This window comes from Sus scrofa, chromosome 6 (assembly GCF_000003025.6).
Source record: "Sus scrofa isolate TJ Tabasco breed Duroc chromosome 6, Sscrofa11.1, whole genome shotgun sequence".
NCBI classification, from domain to species: Eukaryota; Metazoa; Chordata; class Mammalia; order Artiodactyla; family Suidae; genus Sus; species Sus scrofa.
Window position 1 is genome coordinate 96,378,343 of NC_010448.4, and position 18,788 is coordinate 96,397,130.

The 18,788-nt window shown below is 41.2% G+C and overlaps 1 protein-coding gene across 1 annotated transcript in view; it reads left to right on the forward strand.

The window, feature by feature from the left end:
• The window catches only part of FAM210A (family with sequence similarity 210 member A), a 30,562-nt gene extending 14,903 nt beyond the window's left edge, over positions 1-15,659 (forward strand). The window contains 4 exon segments of the mRNA XM_021096018.1: positions 6,375-6,736; positions 6,739-6,890; positions 11,645-11,756; positions 13,604-15,659. Coding sequence (XP_020951677.1) covers positions 6,416-6,736; positions 6,739-6,890; positions 11,645-11,756; positions 13,604-13,837 — 819 coding nt within the window. The 5' untranslated portion in view covers positions 6,375-6,415 and the 3' untranslated portion in view covers positions 13,838-15,659.

The following is an 18,788-nucleotide window of genomic DNA, read 5'->3' on the forward strand; positions in this document are numbered from 1 at the left end:
CTTACTTCTTCTGACTTTAGGTTTTGTTTGCACTTCTTTTCTTTTTTTTTTTTTTTTTTTTTTTTTTTTGTCTTTTGGCCATTTCTTGGGCCGCTCCCAAGGCATATGGAGATTCTCAGGCTAGGGGTTGAATCGGAGCTGTAGCCGCCGGCCTACGCCACAGCCACAGCAACGCAGGATCCAAGCCGCGTCTGCAACCTACACCGAAGCTCACGGCAACGCCGGATCGTTAACCCACACTGAGCAAGGGCAGGGACCGAACCCGCAACCTCATGGTTCCTAGTTGGATTCGTTAACCACTGCACCACGACGGGAACTCCTGCACTTCTTTTTCTAATTGTATGTATGTATGTATGTATTTTGCTGAGCCCACAGCATGTGGAAGGTCCTGGACCAGGGATCAGAATCCACACCACAGCAGCAAGCCAAGTTACTGCAGTGACATTGCCAGATCCTTAAAACTGTGCCATAAAGGAGCTTTCTTTTTTAATTCTTTTAGGTGGTAGGTTGGGTTGTTGGAGATTTTTCTTGTTTTTTGAGGAAAGCCTGTATCGCTATGTACTTCTAAGAACTGCTTTTGCTGTGTCCCATAGATTTTGTATGGTTGTGTTTTCCTTGTCATTGTGTCAAAGTATTTTTTCGTTCCTTTTTTGATTTCTTCATTGACCCATTGGTTTTTTAGTAGCATGTTGTTTAGTCTCCATGTAGTCTAGTTTTTTCATATTTTTCCTCTATGGTTGATTTCTAGTTTTATGCCATTGCGATCAGAGAAGCTTGAAATCATTTCTATACTCTTAAATTGGTTGAGGTTAGTTCTGTGTCCCAGGATGTGGTCAGTCCTAGAGAATGTTCCATTTGTACTTGAAAAGAATGTGTGTTCTGGGCTTTTTTTAATGTAATGTCCTGAAAATATAAATTAAGTCTAACTCTTCTAGGAGTTCCCATTGTGGCTCAGTGGAAACGAATCTGACTAGTATCCATGAGGAGGCAGGTTCGGTCCCTGGCCTCACTTAGTGGGTTAAGGATCTGGTGTTGCCATGAGCTGTGGCGTAAGTTGCAGACACAGCTTGGATCTGGTGGCATTGCTGTGGCTGTGGTGTAGGCCTGCAACTACAGCTCAGATTCTGCCCCTAGCCTGGGAACCTCCATATGTCATGGGTACAGCCCTAAAAAGACCAAAAAAAAGTCTTAACTCTTTCTATTGTGTCATTTAGGATTTCTGTTGCTTTGTTGATTTTCTGTCTGGTGGATTTATCCACTGATGTGAGTAGGGTGTTAGAGCTACTATTATTTCATTCCTGTCAATTTCTCCTTTTATGTCTGTTAGTATTTGTTGTATGTATTTGGGTGCTTCTGTATTAGGGGCATATATTTTGACAAGTGTATATTCTCTTCTTGAATTGATCATTTTATAGTGTCTTTATCTTTCTTTATGGCCTTTGTTTTCAAGTCTCTTTTGCCTGATAAGAGTGTCGTGACTCCTGCTTTTCTGTCATTTCCATTTGCATGAAATATCTTTTTCCATTCCCTTTTTATTTATTTATTTGGGGAGCGGGCAGCTTTTTAGGGCCACACTTGCGGCATATGGAAGTTCCCAGGCTAAGGGTTGAATCAGAACTACAGCTGCTGATCTACACACCAGCCACAGCAATGCCAGATCCAAGTCACATCTGCAAACTACACCATAGCTCATGGTAACACCATGTCAAACCCACATCCTCATGGACACTAGTTGGGTTCGTTTCCACTGAACCACAATGGGAACTCCTCATTCCCTCACCTCCAATCTATGCGTGTCCCTTGCCTTAAGGTGGGTCTCTGGTAGGCAGCATGTTATAGGCTCTTGTTTTCAATTGGTCTGCCAGCCACTCTATGTCTTTTGATTGGAACATTCAGTCCATTGACATTTAAGGTAATTATTAATACATATGTATTCATTTGTTTTATTTTAGGCTTGTGTTCTCTTCTTTTGTTTTTTGTGAATCTATTTTTTGTCTTTGATTTGTGGTTGCCTTGCTTTGCAAGTATGTTAACCCCTTCCTATGTCTTCGTGCCTTAGACTGAAGTCATAATAGGCCCAAACATATTCTAAGAAAGTATACTATTCTTCCTCACATTTTATGATTTTGATGTCCTTTTTACATCTTCATGTGTATCCTTCTGCTGTTCCATGTATTTATCATCTCTTTCACAAATAAGTTTTTTTCCCATTTTAATCTGTATACTGGCTTATTTAAGTGGTAAGTTTCCAGTTGTGATTTCCTCCTTCCTGTATCTTCTTGCTTCTTTTCTCTTCATAGGAGACCTTTGAATATTTCTTTTAGGTTAGGTTAGGTATTGTTGTATTATAGTTTTTGCTTGTCTGAGAATTTCTTCCTTTCTTCTCCTATTCTAAAGGATAATCATTCTGGGTAGAGTATTCTAGGTTACAGATTTTCCCTTTCAGAACTTTGAATATATCTTGCCACTCGCTTATGGTCTGCAGTATTTCTATAGAAAAATCAGCTGATAGCCAAGGCTTCCTTGTAATTAACTCTTTTTTTTCTTTCTGCCTTTCGAATTCTCTATCCTTAACTTTTCCATTTTTATTGTAATATATTTTGGTGTATGTCTGTTTGGGTTCATCTTGTTTGGGACCTTCTCTGCTTCCTGTATCTGGATATCTGTTTCTTACTTTAGATTTGAGACTTTTCAGCCATAATCTCTTCAAAATTTTTTTTTGCTTTTTAGGGCTGCACCCACGGCATATGGAGGTTCCCAGGCTAGGAGGTGAATCAGAGCTACAGCTGCCAGCCTATGCCACAGCTCATAGCAGTGCTGGTCCTTAACCCCCTGAGTGAGGCCATGGATTGAACCTGCATCCTCGTGGTTACTAGTTGGATTCTTTTCTGCTGCACCACAACGGGAACTCTTTCAATCTGCTTTTCTTTTCCTGGAATCCCTATTATACATAGATTGGCATGCTTTATATTATCCCATAGATCTCTTATATTTCTTTCATTTTTTTTCCTGTCTGCTGTCCTGATTGATTTCCATTATTCTGTCTTCCAGGTCATTTACTCATTCCTCTGCATTATTCTGCTATTCATCGCTTTTAGCTCAGCTTTTGTTTTGGCAAATGAATTTCCTAGTTGTTCTTGGCTCCTCCCTATAATTTCTAGTTCCTTTCTAAAGGAGTTCTTGTTGTGCTGCAGTGGGAACAAACCTGACTAGTATCCATGAGGTTCAATCCCTGGCCTTGTTCATTGGGTCAGAGGATCTAGTGTTGCCATGAGCTGCAGTGTAGGCCGGCAGCTACAGCTCGAATTTGACCCCTAGCCTGGGAACCTCCATTTGCCATGGGTGCAGTCCACCCCCAAAAAATTGTAAAGTAAATAGTCTGTATTGCTGTTGACATCTGTTCTCAGTTCTTTCAGTATTTTTATTACCTCCTTTTTGAACTTGCTGTCTGTTAGACTGCAGGGGTCTGTTTCATTGTTTGCTCCTTCAAGGGAAGTCTCTTGTTCTGGAAATAGTTTCTCTGCTTCTTCATTTTGCTTATATTTTACTTTGTGAGTTCAGGGGAAACAATTATCTACTGTAGTCTTGAGGGGGGGCTATTAACATGCAGGAACATCCCTGGGTAGATTGTATGGGTTTACTATTTTTTTTTTTGGCGTGAGTGCTGCTTTTAATTTCAGTGCTTGCTGTCTCTTTCCTCAGTATGTGCAGGTTATCCCCTTGATTTGAGGGTGTGCAGGTGCACAATCTGCATGCTCCCAGGGAGGTGGGTGCAGTGGGTGGTGCCTGGTCTCACCCTTGGCAGCTCTGGTGAACCCTGGGGAGGTCTATACAGCAGGTTATACCTGGCCGAGGGGCCCTTGGCAGCAGCAGGCTGTGCCCACCTCTAGAGCTGAGATGGCAGCAGCAGTTTGCACCTGTCCCTGAAGCCCACAAAGTGGTGCCCTGCTGCCTGAGAGCCTGTGCATGTGGGAAAAGAAGTTGCTGTGGAGGTCCTGCCCTTCTTCCTCTTGCACTCCCACCCCCACCCCCAGCAGCGGTAGGTTGTATCTCTGATGGGCTCAGGCCTCCTCCTGCACTCCCTGGGCTGTAGTGCCCCACACCCTAGCCCCCTGGGGCTGGGCTGTGCCAGGTGATAGCACCAACGCATGTGTGGCTGTCTCTGATTTGCCCTCCTCAGACTGGCTGCTGTACTTTTCTCCCAGGCTTTGAGGCCCCCTGATTCTCTCTCTCTTTTTTTTCCCCCCTTTTGTTCTACCCAGTTATATGGAGATTTTCTTGCCCCTTTGTGGAAGTCTGAGGTCTTTTGCCAGTGTTCGGTAGATGTTCTGTGAGAATTGTACGTATAGATAAGGTTTTTGGATGTATCTGTGGGAGAAGGTGATTTCCATGTCCTACTGCTCTGCCATCTTAATCAGATCTCTCCAGGAATTTTTGTATTAGACAAACTTTAGGTTGTAAATTCTACCTAAGCTAATTCTTAGAATAAATAACCAGTTGGTTTTTTCCCCATGGTGTAGGCATGGCACAGATTTATAGACAAAAGAGATAGGGGTGGTAGGAGAAGAGAGCACAATAAGATATCCTTAATGTTTGAGTTTCACAACACAAAATAAGTCAATTTTGTAAAAATAAAGGCTTAATCATTTCTCTCTGTGGCCTTTCATAGTCATTGAATATTTAAATCATTCTTTAAAGCACATCATTATCTTTTCTTTCCTCTTTGCTTGTTATACTGGTCTGAATCCTCTGTCACTTATCATTGGCTTTACTTTTTTTTTTTCTTTAAATCTTTTTCTGTGCAAACCCTTGTATCAGGGGCTCACTCTTGATAGATGGCTGCGCGGGAGCTGCTCTGCTGCATATGAAGCCCTGATCCAGAAGCAGGTCATCCACGAAAGGTTTAGTGCCAGGTTCCCCACAAACATGTGGTGAGTGAAGCTAGGAGCGGCCGCCTTTCCAGCTGCACCCCATATCCTGGGAGGAGGGGCTCTCTGCACCAGACCTTGGTCCCCACGCATGGCTGGAGACACTGGTGGTGACCATGGGGGACCAGCTTTTCAAGACCAGCTGCGCCCCCAAGGTGCTGCCCTAGCCTTCTTCCCGGGCAGAGTTCTGACTTTGGCTTTGCTTTTGATGTAGCCATCTCCAGCATCACCTTTAAAGATTTCCTAGGAGCCCATTCTGTTTGTAGGATTTCCAGTTTTATTTCACAGCTCATTTCCCTTGTGCTGTTGGGTTATCTGTGAGCCTGATTGAAGCTGAGCACATTGATTATGGGTGGATGAGTCTGGGTCAGTGTGTTAGTAGGTGTTTTTATATGATGACAGTCCGCTTTGAATCCCAGAAAACAAACATTCAGGTAAAATCATGTATCTGTATTTGTTCAAGCGCTAATTTACTGAGGTGCTAATGCAATGTTTGTTGGCTCTTGTTTAGTACACAGTCTAAAAATAAGATCATATGTTAGCACGAATTAGACATGTAGAGGTAACTAACATGAGTGGGGTTAGATTAGGGGTTCATCAGCTCTACCTGATGGTGAGGGAGGGGAACTGACTTGCTGTCTGTACAGAAGTGCATACAGTAATTCTGTCTTAGCAGTGGGGAAACTTTGTGTCTAGAGAAGCTAAGTAATTTGTTCAAAATAATGCCACTATTAACTCAGTTGGTCCCATCTTATTTCAGAGTCCATGTTCTTTTAAAATTATACTATCCTGTCTTTCTGACAAAGTTTTAGCTATCCGGAAAACTCTCTTCTCACCAGCCAATAATGTATATATGATTTACAATTTTAATATAATTTTATGTTATTTAGTCATTTAGCAAGATAAATGATACTGATAACAACTAATCATCAGATTAGTTTGTAATGACTAACACCTATATGTAATGCTTGCTAATTTATAAAAGCACTTTTTCATCATAAATTCCATATAATTCCTATGACAACCTGTGAAGTAATTCTTGTTTTACCAGTGTGTTTAGGCTTTGAGTCTAAAAGGCAGTTGCATGGAATTATGACCCCAAAACATTAGGGCTCAGCTCTTTTGCTTCCACATCTGATTTTGTTTCTGTTTTTGTTTCCCTTTTTGGCTATGCTGCACTGCTTCTCTGTAGGATGACAGAAGCCCTACAAATATCTCTTTGTAGCAATAACATTAGCCTCAGAGCCTTGACCTCTGCTGGGCTGGTTTACTATATCACTTTTAAATGATGTGTTTCAATTAAATTATAAATTGTGGTATGTTAGAACTATATACCTTAATTTCTGCGAATTTAGTAACAGTATTTTTTTAACCTCTTAATAGTTAATGATTTATTTTTTAAGTGAATTGATTTCAAATGGAAATGTATAATTTTTTTTAATCTAGTCTCTATAGAAGCCAAAATCCATCGATCTTCGTTCTTCACAATGCAATGGAACGTACCAAAGACTGTATTCCGACTGGGACATAGGACATTCATGGAACCACATAAAGCAGGTCTTTTTGGACTCTGTCAAAACATAAAGGGACCATTGCTTTTGTATAACTCGGAATCCAGAGTGGTTTTGGCACAGGGCCCTCAGAAGCGATGGCTGCTCTTACCTGCTGCTCAGTGTTCTGCAAAGGAAAGGAAGCCATTCACTGCTCACCCACCCCAACCAGGGGTCCTTCACCACAAGCAGCGGGAGCACAAGCTCTTGCCCAAGAGGGTTCTGTCATCCAGTGCCATGTCCCCAGGAACTCCCTCGGAAAAAAGGAAGAGCCTGATCCTTTACAAGACAGATCTATTAGTCTTTATCAACGGTTTAAGAAAACATTTAGACAATATGGAAAAGTTTTGATTCCAGTGCATCTAATAACTTCTGCTGTTTGGTTTGGAACATTTTATTATGCAGCCATAAAGTAAGTTTTTGCTTGAGTGCTTTTCCCTCTATTGTCAGAATGTTATTCTTCTTAACTGTACTAATGAAAACCTTTAAGTAATTTTTTAAATGCTTTAATGTCTTTAAAGTAGAGGAATGCTACTTTAAACTGTATCATCTCATTTCATCCTCATAGTAACCATAGGAAACAAGTAGTGCAGTTATTCCCATTTTATATATGAGAAAATAGATTAAGCAAGAAAAAGTCAGAACTACTTAGTTATTCCCCATATAACAGAGTCTGATTTCAAATCTCAGTCACTGTGCTTGCATCCCATCAACATCTAGGCTAGCACAGAAGTCAGCAGATTCTAGAAAATGGGCAGCACCATGACTTATATCTGTGCTTGTATATTTCTTAAAGTGTTTATGATTGTGAAAAGATAACTTATTTTGCCATATGTATGATTTTGGTTGGAAATTAGTAAGATTTTTGCCAAAGACTAGCTAATATCTGTTACAAACACAGAAATGAAAAATTTACAAACTTAGGCTTTGGTGTTACATCTGGTGACTGTCAAGGTATTTTGTTCTGATTAGAAGTTGATTTGTGTACTTAAAAACCTTGTTCAGAGGGTAGATCTCACGTTAGGTATTTTTGTCACAATAAACGTTTTTTAAAAAGTTAATTCGATGGGTAGAGCCTCCAGGTATTGTAAAGCAGAATTTCTAAACATCCTTTCTTACTCAATACTGTTTGTTCCTTTTAGGGGGAGATGTATTAGTCACACTTTTAGGAGCAGGCGTACATGTAGAAACAGATTTCCAGCGATTCCCCGTTTGTTTCTGCCACCAGCAGAACTGAGTGTGCATCCTGGGCCCAGCCTGGCTGCTGTCAGGCTCTTCTTGCTGTGGCCTGGTGTGACCGAGCAAGTAGTGTGCCTACCATCCTGCAGGGAGTTCTCATCAGCTTCCTTAGTGGGTTTAGAATTATTTTATGCCTTCCAAAGTCTACTGATATTCAGTGTTTGGCTATTCTTAATGGTTTGATACTAACATATTATTTTAATATAAAGCTCACTCATTGGAATTAAAAGATGATGGAATGGAGACTGTTCTTATTCTTGGGAAACATGGGACTAGAAATGTTTCTTTACAATAAAAGTTCTAAAAGGCTTTTTTTTAACCTTGTGTAACTGATGCTGTTCTGTTTCTCTTATCTTTCTCTCCATTATGTTCTTGTTATACAGTTATTTCTTCATTATGTATCATTATTTTCTTTGCAGATATTCTTATATGTGTGTTTTATGGAATTGCCTTTTTGTTTATTAATGACATTTTCTGGACACATGTAATATTTATAGAAATCTTCAGAACTGCCCTCAGTTTTTTTAACAGCATAAAATTGTGTACCATTTTGCATAAAAATTTCATAGGCATTCAGTTCTTCTATTTAATTAATGGCTTTCTACATATGAATTTTCTCTTCGGAGCCATTGGGGATTTTTCTGATTCAGTATTGTGGAAGTGATGAGTTTTTTGGTGTTTCTTCTGCCCTCCTTGGGTTGCCTTTATAAGCATTCAGCCTCCAAGGGTACTTGTGTTTCTTTTACTTGTCCTTGCCTTCAGTAGGAGTTCTGTAACTTAAAAAGCAGACACCCCCCACCCCATCCAGAGAACCTAGTGCTGTTAATTAGACTTAGGACTATTTCATTGCTGTTTGCACTGGTGCAGTTGTGGTGACATTCTGCTGTCCCTGTGGAATGTACCTCTCTTGTTCTGGCCCTTTTCCTCTCTCTGTGACTGCCTGTATGTGAACATGGTGGACTCTCTAGAGTTATGTCCTTACCCCCCACAGCCTGCCCTTGGCTCTTGGTCAGCATGGGGGTTTGGTTGCCAGAGCTACCTCTGCCGCCCAGCTGTGACCGTTGATCCAGTTCTGTTGCAGCATCACATAGTAAGGTATATCATGTCGGATGTGTTGCTTTTCAAAATAGTGCCTAATGTTTTTATTATTAAGTCCTTAATACTTGAGGAATTGAAAGTCGATTTGTTCTAAATGAAAGTCTTCTCACAAGTGATACTGAGAAAATACTGGGTATGTTCAAATGGCAATGTCTTTTTCACTCAGATGATTTTATTGTAAAATTGGAGTTGACTGTCAAACACAGGTTTTCGGGTCAGTAGACTAGAGACTGGCTTTATTTGGTTTGATTTTGGCTGGACAGAGTTCTCTGTTACTTGCTTGTTGTCTACTTACTATTACAACGGGGGGGAAAACACAGTTTGTAACACGAAGGATTAGCGTTTGACGTGGCTACATCACTGACCAGTGTTGGTTTGAGTCACTGTCATGACTGGTGTGGCTGCCTCTTGGCATTGCGGAGCAAATGCCACTCTTTGTTGAGTTACCTCAGTGGTAGCGATCTCAAGCTTCGGAAATGTTTTATTTCAGTGAGATGTAAGTTGTGTCCACTCAGGTTTTGTTTTAAACTAAGTTTTGTTGCCACTTCTCTCTGGAAAAGTTGGCAGAGATTGTACATTTTCTAACAAGAACTCTGGTCCACTGGAGCTCTGTCCCTGTGTTTGGGCCTCATGTTTCTAAAGTGACACATGCACCTTGAGCAGAATCCTGACTGATTTTCAGTGCACTTCATCCAGACTGTGGGCCTACTTTGGTATCAGTTGAGACATCCATAAATCCAGCAGTTTGTGAGTCAGGCTAAGGGAAGTTCATTGTAAAATGTGACAAAAGTGGATATTACTGTTTGGATCAGACCCCCCTAATTAATATTTCATACATAGTAATTCCAAAGGAAATGAAAGTTATGTTTTTAACTAAGTCATCAGATCAATAGTTTAGAAAAAAGTGAGACCAAGTGCTTATTTCGTTTTACATAGGATACTCGTGCAAGATGTCTGATGTCATTAGTTTGTTTTTATGATAGTTTTTTTTTAAGTCACTTTGTTTTCTCTTTCCTGGTTGCCCCTGTGGCATATAGAGGTCCCCAGGCCAGGGATTGACTCTGAGCCAGAGCTACGGCCTAGGCACAGCTGCAGCAACGACGGACCATTAGCCAACTGCGCCACAGCGGGAACTCCAGTTTTGTTTTCCATTTAGCCAAAATTTTCCCCCCTCCATGCTTGCTGTTAAATATGTAGATTTTCCATACTGGACTTAGTCTGAACTAGGAAATGATTAGTGAAATAATTTGCTAACTGTATTGGTACTAGAAGATATATGATCAGCATGGTACTATACCTAGCAGCTTGATTACATCGGCAGAATAGCTAACTCTTTCTGCTATGCCCACGTCTGGCTTCAGTGGGATTCTGATGTTACATAAGAGATCTGAAAGGACGTGATGGTGGAGATAAAAGACTGGATTGACTTGTTGATTTTTAAATTTAACTCTTTCAGGTTTCCTTCAGTCATCTGGTTTCCCCTTGTTGATGGTGGGTAATTCTTGTTGATTATCGTCCATGTCTATTGAGAGTAGTCCCCATCTCCTAGTATTACAGACAAATCAGAGGGACGGCTTTTCCGCAGTCAACCAAATTACTTTTTACTGTTAAAAGTAAATTAAGCGATTACAATTACCATGATAATAACGGATCTAGGCAATTCCCTTTCTTGGTTACAAAGAGAAGGAGTACAAATACAGAGGAGCAACCTGTGGCCCTCCCCTAACTGGCAGCAGTGACTCCTGTGGCTCCCATGGCCATGCACTGAGACACACACAGAAACAGCTCTGCAGCTTTCCTTTGGAAAACCATTTACCCCGAATCTAACAGTGAGAAGACAGGCAAATCCAAGTGGAGGGCTGTTCTACCACACAACTGGGCTGGGCGCTTCAAAAATCTCAGCATCAAAACAGACATCCTGACTTCCTCCTCAACAGAAAGTGCTAGGCACCCCTTCTGGAGTGAAGGAACTAGGAGCCATGACAGGATGGTGACAGAGGACACACGGGGCAGTTCAGGGAATTTTAGCATTAAATGATACACTGTCTTAACTAGATGCTGTCAGGTATGTTAAGCTGTAGTAATTGTGTTTTACGAAGGAGGACAGAACAAGAATCTGGCTGTGAGTTAGGGTAAAGGAGCGAAGTGAGGGAGAGAGCAGGGAGCAGAGTGCCAGTGTGGCAAACTGCTGACACTCAGAGAAACAAAAAGTAAATTAGGGCTTAGCAGCTCAGAGTAGGAGTGTTTCTGCCTTTCTTCCTCCCTTGAAATTTATTGCAATTTATGGTAATTGCTTCCTCGCCTGCCTTTTAAGTCTGGTGATAGAATAGAAGATCTTTTTAGAATAACTGAAGTTTTCCTCAGACCCAAAGAGTCCTTTGTTCTTTGCGTAATAACACAATAAGTGGTGTTATAATTTCATTGGGTTTTATGATAATGGTACAGTTTGGCGGGCAATTTGGAGTTAAAAATCTTAATGTCTTGAAGTTTTGAGTTGGATCATTCTAAGGAACTGAAGATCCTAAGGTCACGTAAATGAGTCTGACCCTTTTCTGTTAGGTTGCTTGATGCTGTTGATTTGCTCTGATAAATGATTCTATTTTTCTCAGTGTGCTAATGTGGAACGTTCATGAGCAAAAGCTGTGAACAGTGAGACACAGCAGACAGTGGTCTTCATGCATGTCTTGTTCTTTAGAGTGAAATTAGAGTGCTTGGTGATGGATGCACAACTGACTTTTAAGCAGAGTTTGATGTTTTCAGATAATCTTTTGAATATATTTATCCCCAAAAGTTTGTATATATATAAATTACTTTCTGTTTCTTTCTTAGAGGAGTGAATGTCGTTCCTTTTCTAGAACTTATTGGGTTACCTGACAGCGTAGTAAACATTCTGAAAAATTCCCAGAGTGGAAATGCACTAACAGCATATGCCCTGTTTAAGGTAGGTACTGCTGTGGGTAGACGGCTCCTCATACCAACACTGCAAAAACTGTGTGTAGCTCCCAGAGTTACCTTTGTAACTTAAAATACTGTATTTCATCTCATGTATCTAATGACTAAATTTTTAAGTAAAATGATGGTTTAGGAAGAATTTCCTTAAAAATAGGTTGTAACCTGCTGTGATGAGACAAATGTGAAACCTGAGTTTTCAGCAACAAGTCATGTCTTTAATGTCTCTCCTATTGATAGTGTCTTTTCTTTCTTCAGAGATCACATGCCACCTGACTTATCAGTGAAATTTAGCATTTATTTTACTGTTTATAGTAGTTTATCTTCCTAAAAAGTAAAGTAGTAAAAATAAATCTAATTGTCTTATGTGATAAACCTTAGACCTAGTTGTTGATGTTACACGTTTCAATTTGGAATTGTCTTCAGGACTATTCTCTAGATTCAGACAATGACGTCTTTGTACATAGTATTTACACCTTTGGGGGTCTTTATTTTGGAAGAGGAGACTCATTGTAAATTGTGGGGTTTAGCCATATTAATCTAATTTTTCTCAGTTGACAGAAAATTACGAGGTTCTACATAGCTTCATCCTAAGAAAACAGAAAACATTTGGAACCTAGATGTTATTTTGCTTCTGTTGTAAAAAAAAATTCTTAGGTAGTACTCAAAAGTAACATTGTTTTATTCTGTCATCCTTATTAAACTTACTCTGAAATGTTGGGAGGTTTCTCTTATAATTTTGACTCGAGGTACTCGAGGGCTAAAGCTTAATTGCTGAGTTTTTCAACATAGTACTCTCATAAATTATCAAGTTTTTAGTTACAGTGTGTAATTTAACCTTAACAAAGCCGCTGTTATGATGGTGTAAATCATTTCCCTAGTTCTAACTGCTGCCTGTCCTGTGCCCTCATCTCCCTGTCTGTGCATTGGGGTCTTTTTAATGTCTGTTGCCTTTGGTTTTGAGCGCCTGGGAATTTAGGACCACATTTTCTTTTTCTCTGCGTTCCCACTGGGCCTGCACTGTGTTCTCGAGGCACGTGGGTGCTCAGTGCCTGTGTGCCTGCTTGGAATCAAAACACAAGGCTGTGCTTGCAGGTCGGCTGAAGTCTGGTGACTGCTCACCTTCCTCTGAGGAGGGTCCTCCTGGGTATTTTCTGTGACCTGCAGTTTCTCAGGTCAAGCAGCAAACACTGAGGCTTGTTGTCTCAGGATGTGATGCAGCCTCTCTGCTCTTATGACTTTCTATTTGTACCAGTTCATCTGCTAGTTAGTTTGGGTCTTTAAATCTCTGGTCAACTGACCTACATGTGTCTCTTACATATGTGCCATCTTACTACTTTTTGGCCTCACGGAAGTTTCTGGTTGGGATTCCAGACCCAGCGTGGACTGTAGTGAGAAAGGAGCATTAAGCCTGGAAAAGTCAAAGGAAAGAGATATGGAAGTAACTGTAAACTCAATTCAGTAAAGAACAAACATTTGGCCTGTGCTTGCCTCTCAGCTTGGTTCCTATTTACACATGCAGCTGGGCAGGGCTTCTGAGCCCTGGAGACGCATGTCCCATTGTCAGGAGGGTCCTGAGCCACCTTTGGTTCCCAGTGAACCTACAATCAGGCTCACTGGCACAGGGGTACAGATCTGGGTGCTGCCACTGCGAATGTTCTGTAATCCTGGGTCAGCATCTAGGTAACAGGTACGTAAAGAATGTTAGGAGGGAAAATGCCCAGGCCGTAAGCATGTTAGCCTCAAGAGGCAGTGAAGTAACTGACAGTCTGGTTAGTAACCAGAGTTAAGACAGCTGTCATCATCTGTATTGACGCGCCCTTTTGCCTCCTCCTGCAGATTGCGACGCCTGCAAGGTACACCGTGACCTTGGGAGGGACCTCCTTCACTGTGAAGTACCTGCGCAGCCATGGCTACATGTCGACGCCGCCTCCTGTGAAGGAGTACCTGCAGGACAGGATGGAGGAGACCAAGGAGCTGCTCTCAGAGAAGATGGAGGAGACCAAGGACAGACTCACTGAAAAACTGCAAGAAACCAAAGGAAAGGTTTCCTTAAAGAAAAAGGTGGAATAGGGGGCCTCATAGGCCAGGTTTATAGACAATTCCTGCACTTTAACCCTTTGGAGACTATGGGCAGAGATTCATGCTCCTGATTATTTTTTTGGTTAGCAGCCTAAATATAGCAGATCTCTGAGGGTTAAAGAACTAATAACTTTTCAAAGGTAAACATCACTAGAAAAGTCAGTGTTTTTTAAAAGAGAAATGAACCCAGCAAAAGAATTCCACAGTAGCAGCGGTAAGCAGTGGTCTGCGTTGCCAGAGCCCTCCTCCTTTTGTTTTTAGTTGCAGCTGTAATTCATGCAGACGAGGCAGCCTGGGAGCAGGTGGTACGGCCCTAGGCAGTTTTAATACTGCGTCTTCATCTTTGTTGTTCATTGAGGTTTAACTATATTCCATTCTCAGTGTGTAGACAAACTGTTAACAGAACTGCCTACTAAATAAGAGATATTTAGTCTTTCTCTAAAAACAGTGTATAACAGTATTTTAACATCTAGTTATGTGGATTTCATATGAAAAAAGCTGAATGAAAATTGAGTCGTATATGTGAAGAAGATATATTGGTTATGTGTAAATGAAAAAATTGACCCTTTAAAAATGATTTTTACCTGAAGCTTGTCATAATCAAATTTCTTAAGCAAGTCTGCGTGGTCACAGCACTTTCTCACTCAGAACGTAAAACTCTGTTGTTCCTGCACCATGTTGTCTCCAGCTGCCCTCTCAGAGGGAAAGGGAGAATCGTCAGAATCCAATTTCTTTTGGAGATCAAACACCCTCAGCGGCACCTGAGCTTGTGGTTCTCAGCAGTGTGGGTTTGAGGATGAAGACTGTGTCTCCACCAGCCAGTCTGTCTTGATTTTATTGTGGAGTCAGTGTTAAGATTGTAGCTCGGCTTTTCCCTTGCACTGAAACATCCTTGCTTGAGCATTTTACTTGAATTTCTTTAATCACAAAGCTGTCATTAAATTATCTGCTTAGAATGAAATTGACTGTCAGGTGTGAAAGTTGCCACAATTGTGTGGGTGTGTTCGAGGATGTGTGTATCTATTTCCTTTTGCTCTAACTGCCCTTACTTCACTTCTAACCTTTGAATGGATGCTGGAAGAGGGAGCAGTCTCTTGTAGACTGCTCTTGATTGGATGAGGAAAGAGAATTCCGAGGGCTTGTAGGAAGCAACCCCTCAGATCTCACTGCTGTGCCACAGAATTTCGTGTTAAGTATTGTGTGGCCAAACTGAGAGAGTGCTTTAAAGGGAAAAAAAAGTTTACGTTTGATGCACCTCATCAGCCTTTGGGGACACTTCTTAAATGAATACACTCTGGTGAACTCTTTCTTTGTGCGGGTGGGCAGACAGGTGCAGGGCAGGGCTCACTGCCGCACTCAGCCTCCTCAGGCAGGATGGCTCCTGATACAGCCCAGGGTGTGATTTCAAATTGACAGCACATTTTCAAATCAAGAACCGTGAACATGTTTTAGCCTGTTTATTAAATAACTCACAGTTTTGCAGATACTAAATGCTAAGATAGCTATTAATAGGTTTCTTGTTTATTTTTTTTAACAAATTGTTACTGCCTGTTTTAAAATCATGTGTTATGTGAAACTTTCTCCGTAAACAAACAATTTCCTTTTACTTTTCACCTTGCACAGGGCATGCTTTCCAATGCAGACAAATTGAGTGTCTTAGAAGCACTAATAATCCTGGGTGCCTGCCCTTGGCTTATTAGCCCATCTGAGAGTTGTTGCCATCCAGTTTTACAATTGTGTTCATCCAGTTACAAAAAGTGAGATGCTGGGGAGTGCTTTGTAATTCTCTAGTAAAAAACTCTCTGAAGGCGTACGTTTTCTTGTCATTATTTGGTATTGGGAACATTTGATCTTTAGGAGCTGCTGCTATCCCGTTGCTAACCTAGTCCTTAAGGGAAGCTATAGAAAGCGAAAGGGGGCTCTGGAATGTGCAGGGAGGAGTAATCGCAGCAGGCAGCTACAGGAGAGCCCTGCGTTTCAAGTTCACTCTTCCAGAGCATGTGGGGTAAGTACCCTAAACCCTGTTTCATTTACAGTAAACCTGTCCTTGCTGTGTGTGTCTGGTGTACATGTCTGTATTTAGATAGGATTGTTGACATGGTAAAGAGGGCGCATGGCTGAGACTTAACATCTATAAAATGGATGAGAAGTGTTTGCTCAGCAAATTAACAATTGAAATGAAAACTAGATTACATAGAAGACTGAGTTTATTCAAGAAAATAACCAAACCAGTCTTTTAAAGTACCAAAAGATGTCTTTTACTGCTTCACGTACAACAGCGTCCTGATTGCAGATTCCAGCAAAGGAGAGAGAGTACACAGTACCTATATTGAGGTTACCTTCCTGCCACTGGTGAAAATCGTAAAGCTCTGCTTTCAAATAAAATCTTCAGTTTGTTACAGAATCTACCATCCATTTATGGATGATACTACTGTAGTCCTTTATGCTCTAGGAGGAAATGGAGCTACTGGCTTGTCTTATTGCAGTGATCTTATCATTCCAGGAATTTTATAAAGATCTTAACAGTTTATGGAGTTCCCGTCATGGCGCAGTGGTTAACGAATCTGACTAGGAACCATGAGGTTGTGGGTTCGATCCCTGCCCTTGCTCAGTGGGTTAACGATCCGGCGTTGCTGTGAGCTGTGGTGTAGGTCACAGACGCGGCTCGGATCCCGCGTTGCTGTGGCTCTGGCGTAGGCCGGGGGCTACAGCTCCGATTCGACCCCTAGCCTGGGAACCTCCATATGCCGCGGGAGCAGCCCAAGAAATGGCAAAAAGACCAAAAAAAAAAGATCTTAACAGTTTAGGCAGATGAAGTGTTTGAAGAAGTAAGTTATACATTAGACACATCCATATCTTTCCTGTGTTCTTCCCACTTAGTTCATCTTCAGGGTTTCTTAACCAGTTCAGATATTGGGAACAAAGCAACAAGATTGTAGACTATGGTGACAATGAAACAGAGTATGTTAGTAAATGAGGCAGAAAGAGTGTGTGTATCTTTCCTGATATCTTTTCAGGTGATATTTGTGAGATATACATTTCTGAATTAGTAAAGGATAGATTGTTACCAGTGTTGGTTTTAAGTAGCTTTGGTAGCTTTTAAAAGCTTACTTGATTGGCTTTTTCCAAGCTATGGTCTACAGTGGGTCAAATCACCTTGGCCAAGAAGCCAGAGTTGCACAACTCAAGAGTGTTCAGATAGAAAAGTGTGGGGCTCTCTATGCCTTGGGAACTAAACCAGAAATCTGTAGAACCAGAAGTGAGTGCTTTTAATTATTCATTCTGCAAAGAGTTTTGTTTTATCTTCACTTGGCCCACCTATGTGGTACATAGAACCCTAAAGATTTTTGCCTCATTGGCCCAAAGGAACAATTCAGGCAAGAATTCTTACCTTAGACACTTGAACGGTCAGAATTTATCTTCAGCCGTGAATTTTGGCCTGGTCCTCTGATTCTTGAAAGATCTTTGTCCTGCATTTTGAATATGGAACTTATATCTCAGAAATGCTGAGTTGTGGCAAGTGTAGTTTTCCCTCTTTGAGGTCCTTTCCTTTGTGACTTCTGTGTCGAGCTGGTTCATCTTAGCTTGTCAAAACACATTTTTGATTGTCAGGCTTCTTCAGCGTTAGGCTTTGAAAGCCAAGCTGTATTCTTCCTGGTGCACTGGACTGGCAGAACCAACACTATTGTCTTGTGGAAGTTATCTGTTTATTTGTAAAGTTATCTGTTTACTCTGAGCAGAGAGTACACATTCTTGATTCCAGAAGCTATCAGGGCAGAGTTATTCCGGTAACTCAATTGCACAGTCATCCTGGGCAAGTGCAAAGCCTCAGGAGTCCTTCTCAGCACATGTGGTTTCTCCTTACAGGTAAAAGTGCTGGTGGAATCCAGGGTGAACATTGTGTTTTCTCTGGGCCAACATCATCCATAGGAGCAGAAGTTGTAGAGCAGTTCACAGGTGTTCCACCTGCTGCCAGAATATATCCTCATTCTTCCCGAAAGTGAGGATCACATGAACCTTTCTTCCTTCTTTCCTTCCTTCTCCCTCCCCCCTTCCCTCTCTCCAGCTCTTTCTGCTTTAGATTTTGACCAATGCAAATGTTAGAGAACTCTCTGAAGTGCAAAACAAAAAAGGCAAGTTTGTGTGCAGAGCAGGCCTGGCTGTCCCACACTGGCCAGAGCGTGCTTCCTCTCTCTGTCCCTCTTCAGTAAGAGCGGGACAGAAAGCTTGCAGGTGTTTCCTGACCTTCTAATCAGATCCTCAGTGAAAGGCAGCCTTTTATCCCGTGTGGATAATTTCACAAGGTTACTCTTAAGTATAAGGTATATGAAATATATCTAATATCATCTGTATGAAACCTACCTAATATAATCTAATTGGGGTAAGCCAGTGGGATGTTTTAACCCCTTAAAACTAGGGTTTTTTTGGTTTTTTTTTTTTTTAAGGAAAAGAACTTAGAGGATTTCCTGTATATACACAAATATTTAATCTGTTACCTTGTAATGCACCTCTAAGTACAAGATTTGAGATGCTACAAGGATTTGAAGCACATTTTTACTAGTTTGTCTTTTGTTGCATTTGAGTTGGTATTTTCTTTGGACATGTGGTGACTTGGTGGTTAGTGCTTTACTTCCCTAAGAATGGTGGCTACTTGTGTTCTCTCTGAGCATGCGCCCCTGAAAGGTGGGACTGTGAGGTCCTCAGACACCAACCGCCGTGTCCTCCCCTTGCATCCCCTCCCCTCAAGCTTGGTCTGGAGATGGTGGCACAGGGTGGGATTGCCATGGTGCTCTGCCGTCATTTTCTTTTTATTCTCCTGCTAGAGATGATGGAAGAACTATCAAACACTTGTCTACAAAATCTAGTCAATTTTTGTTGAGAAATCCAGGCCATTTAGTAATAACTGCATTATTTTGGAAGCATTTTAGATAAGAGTTTTCAG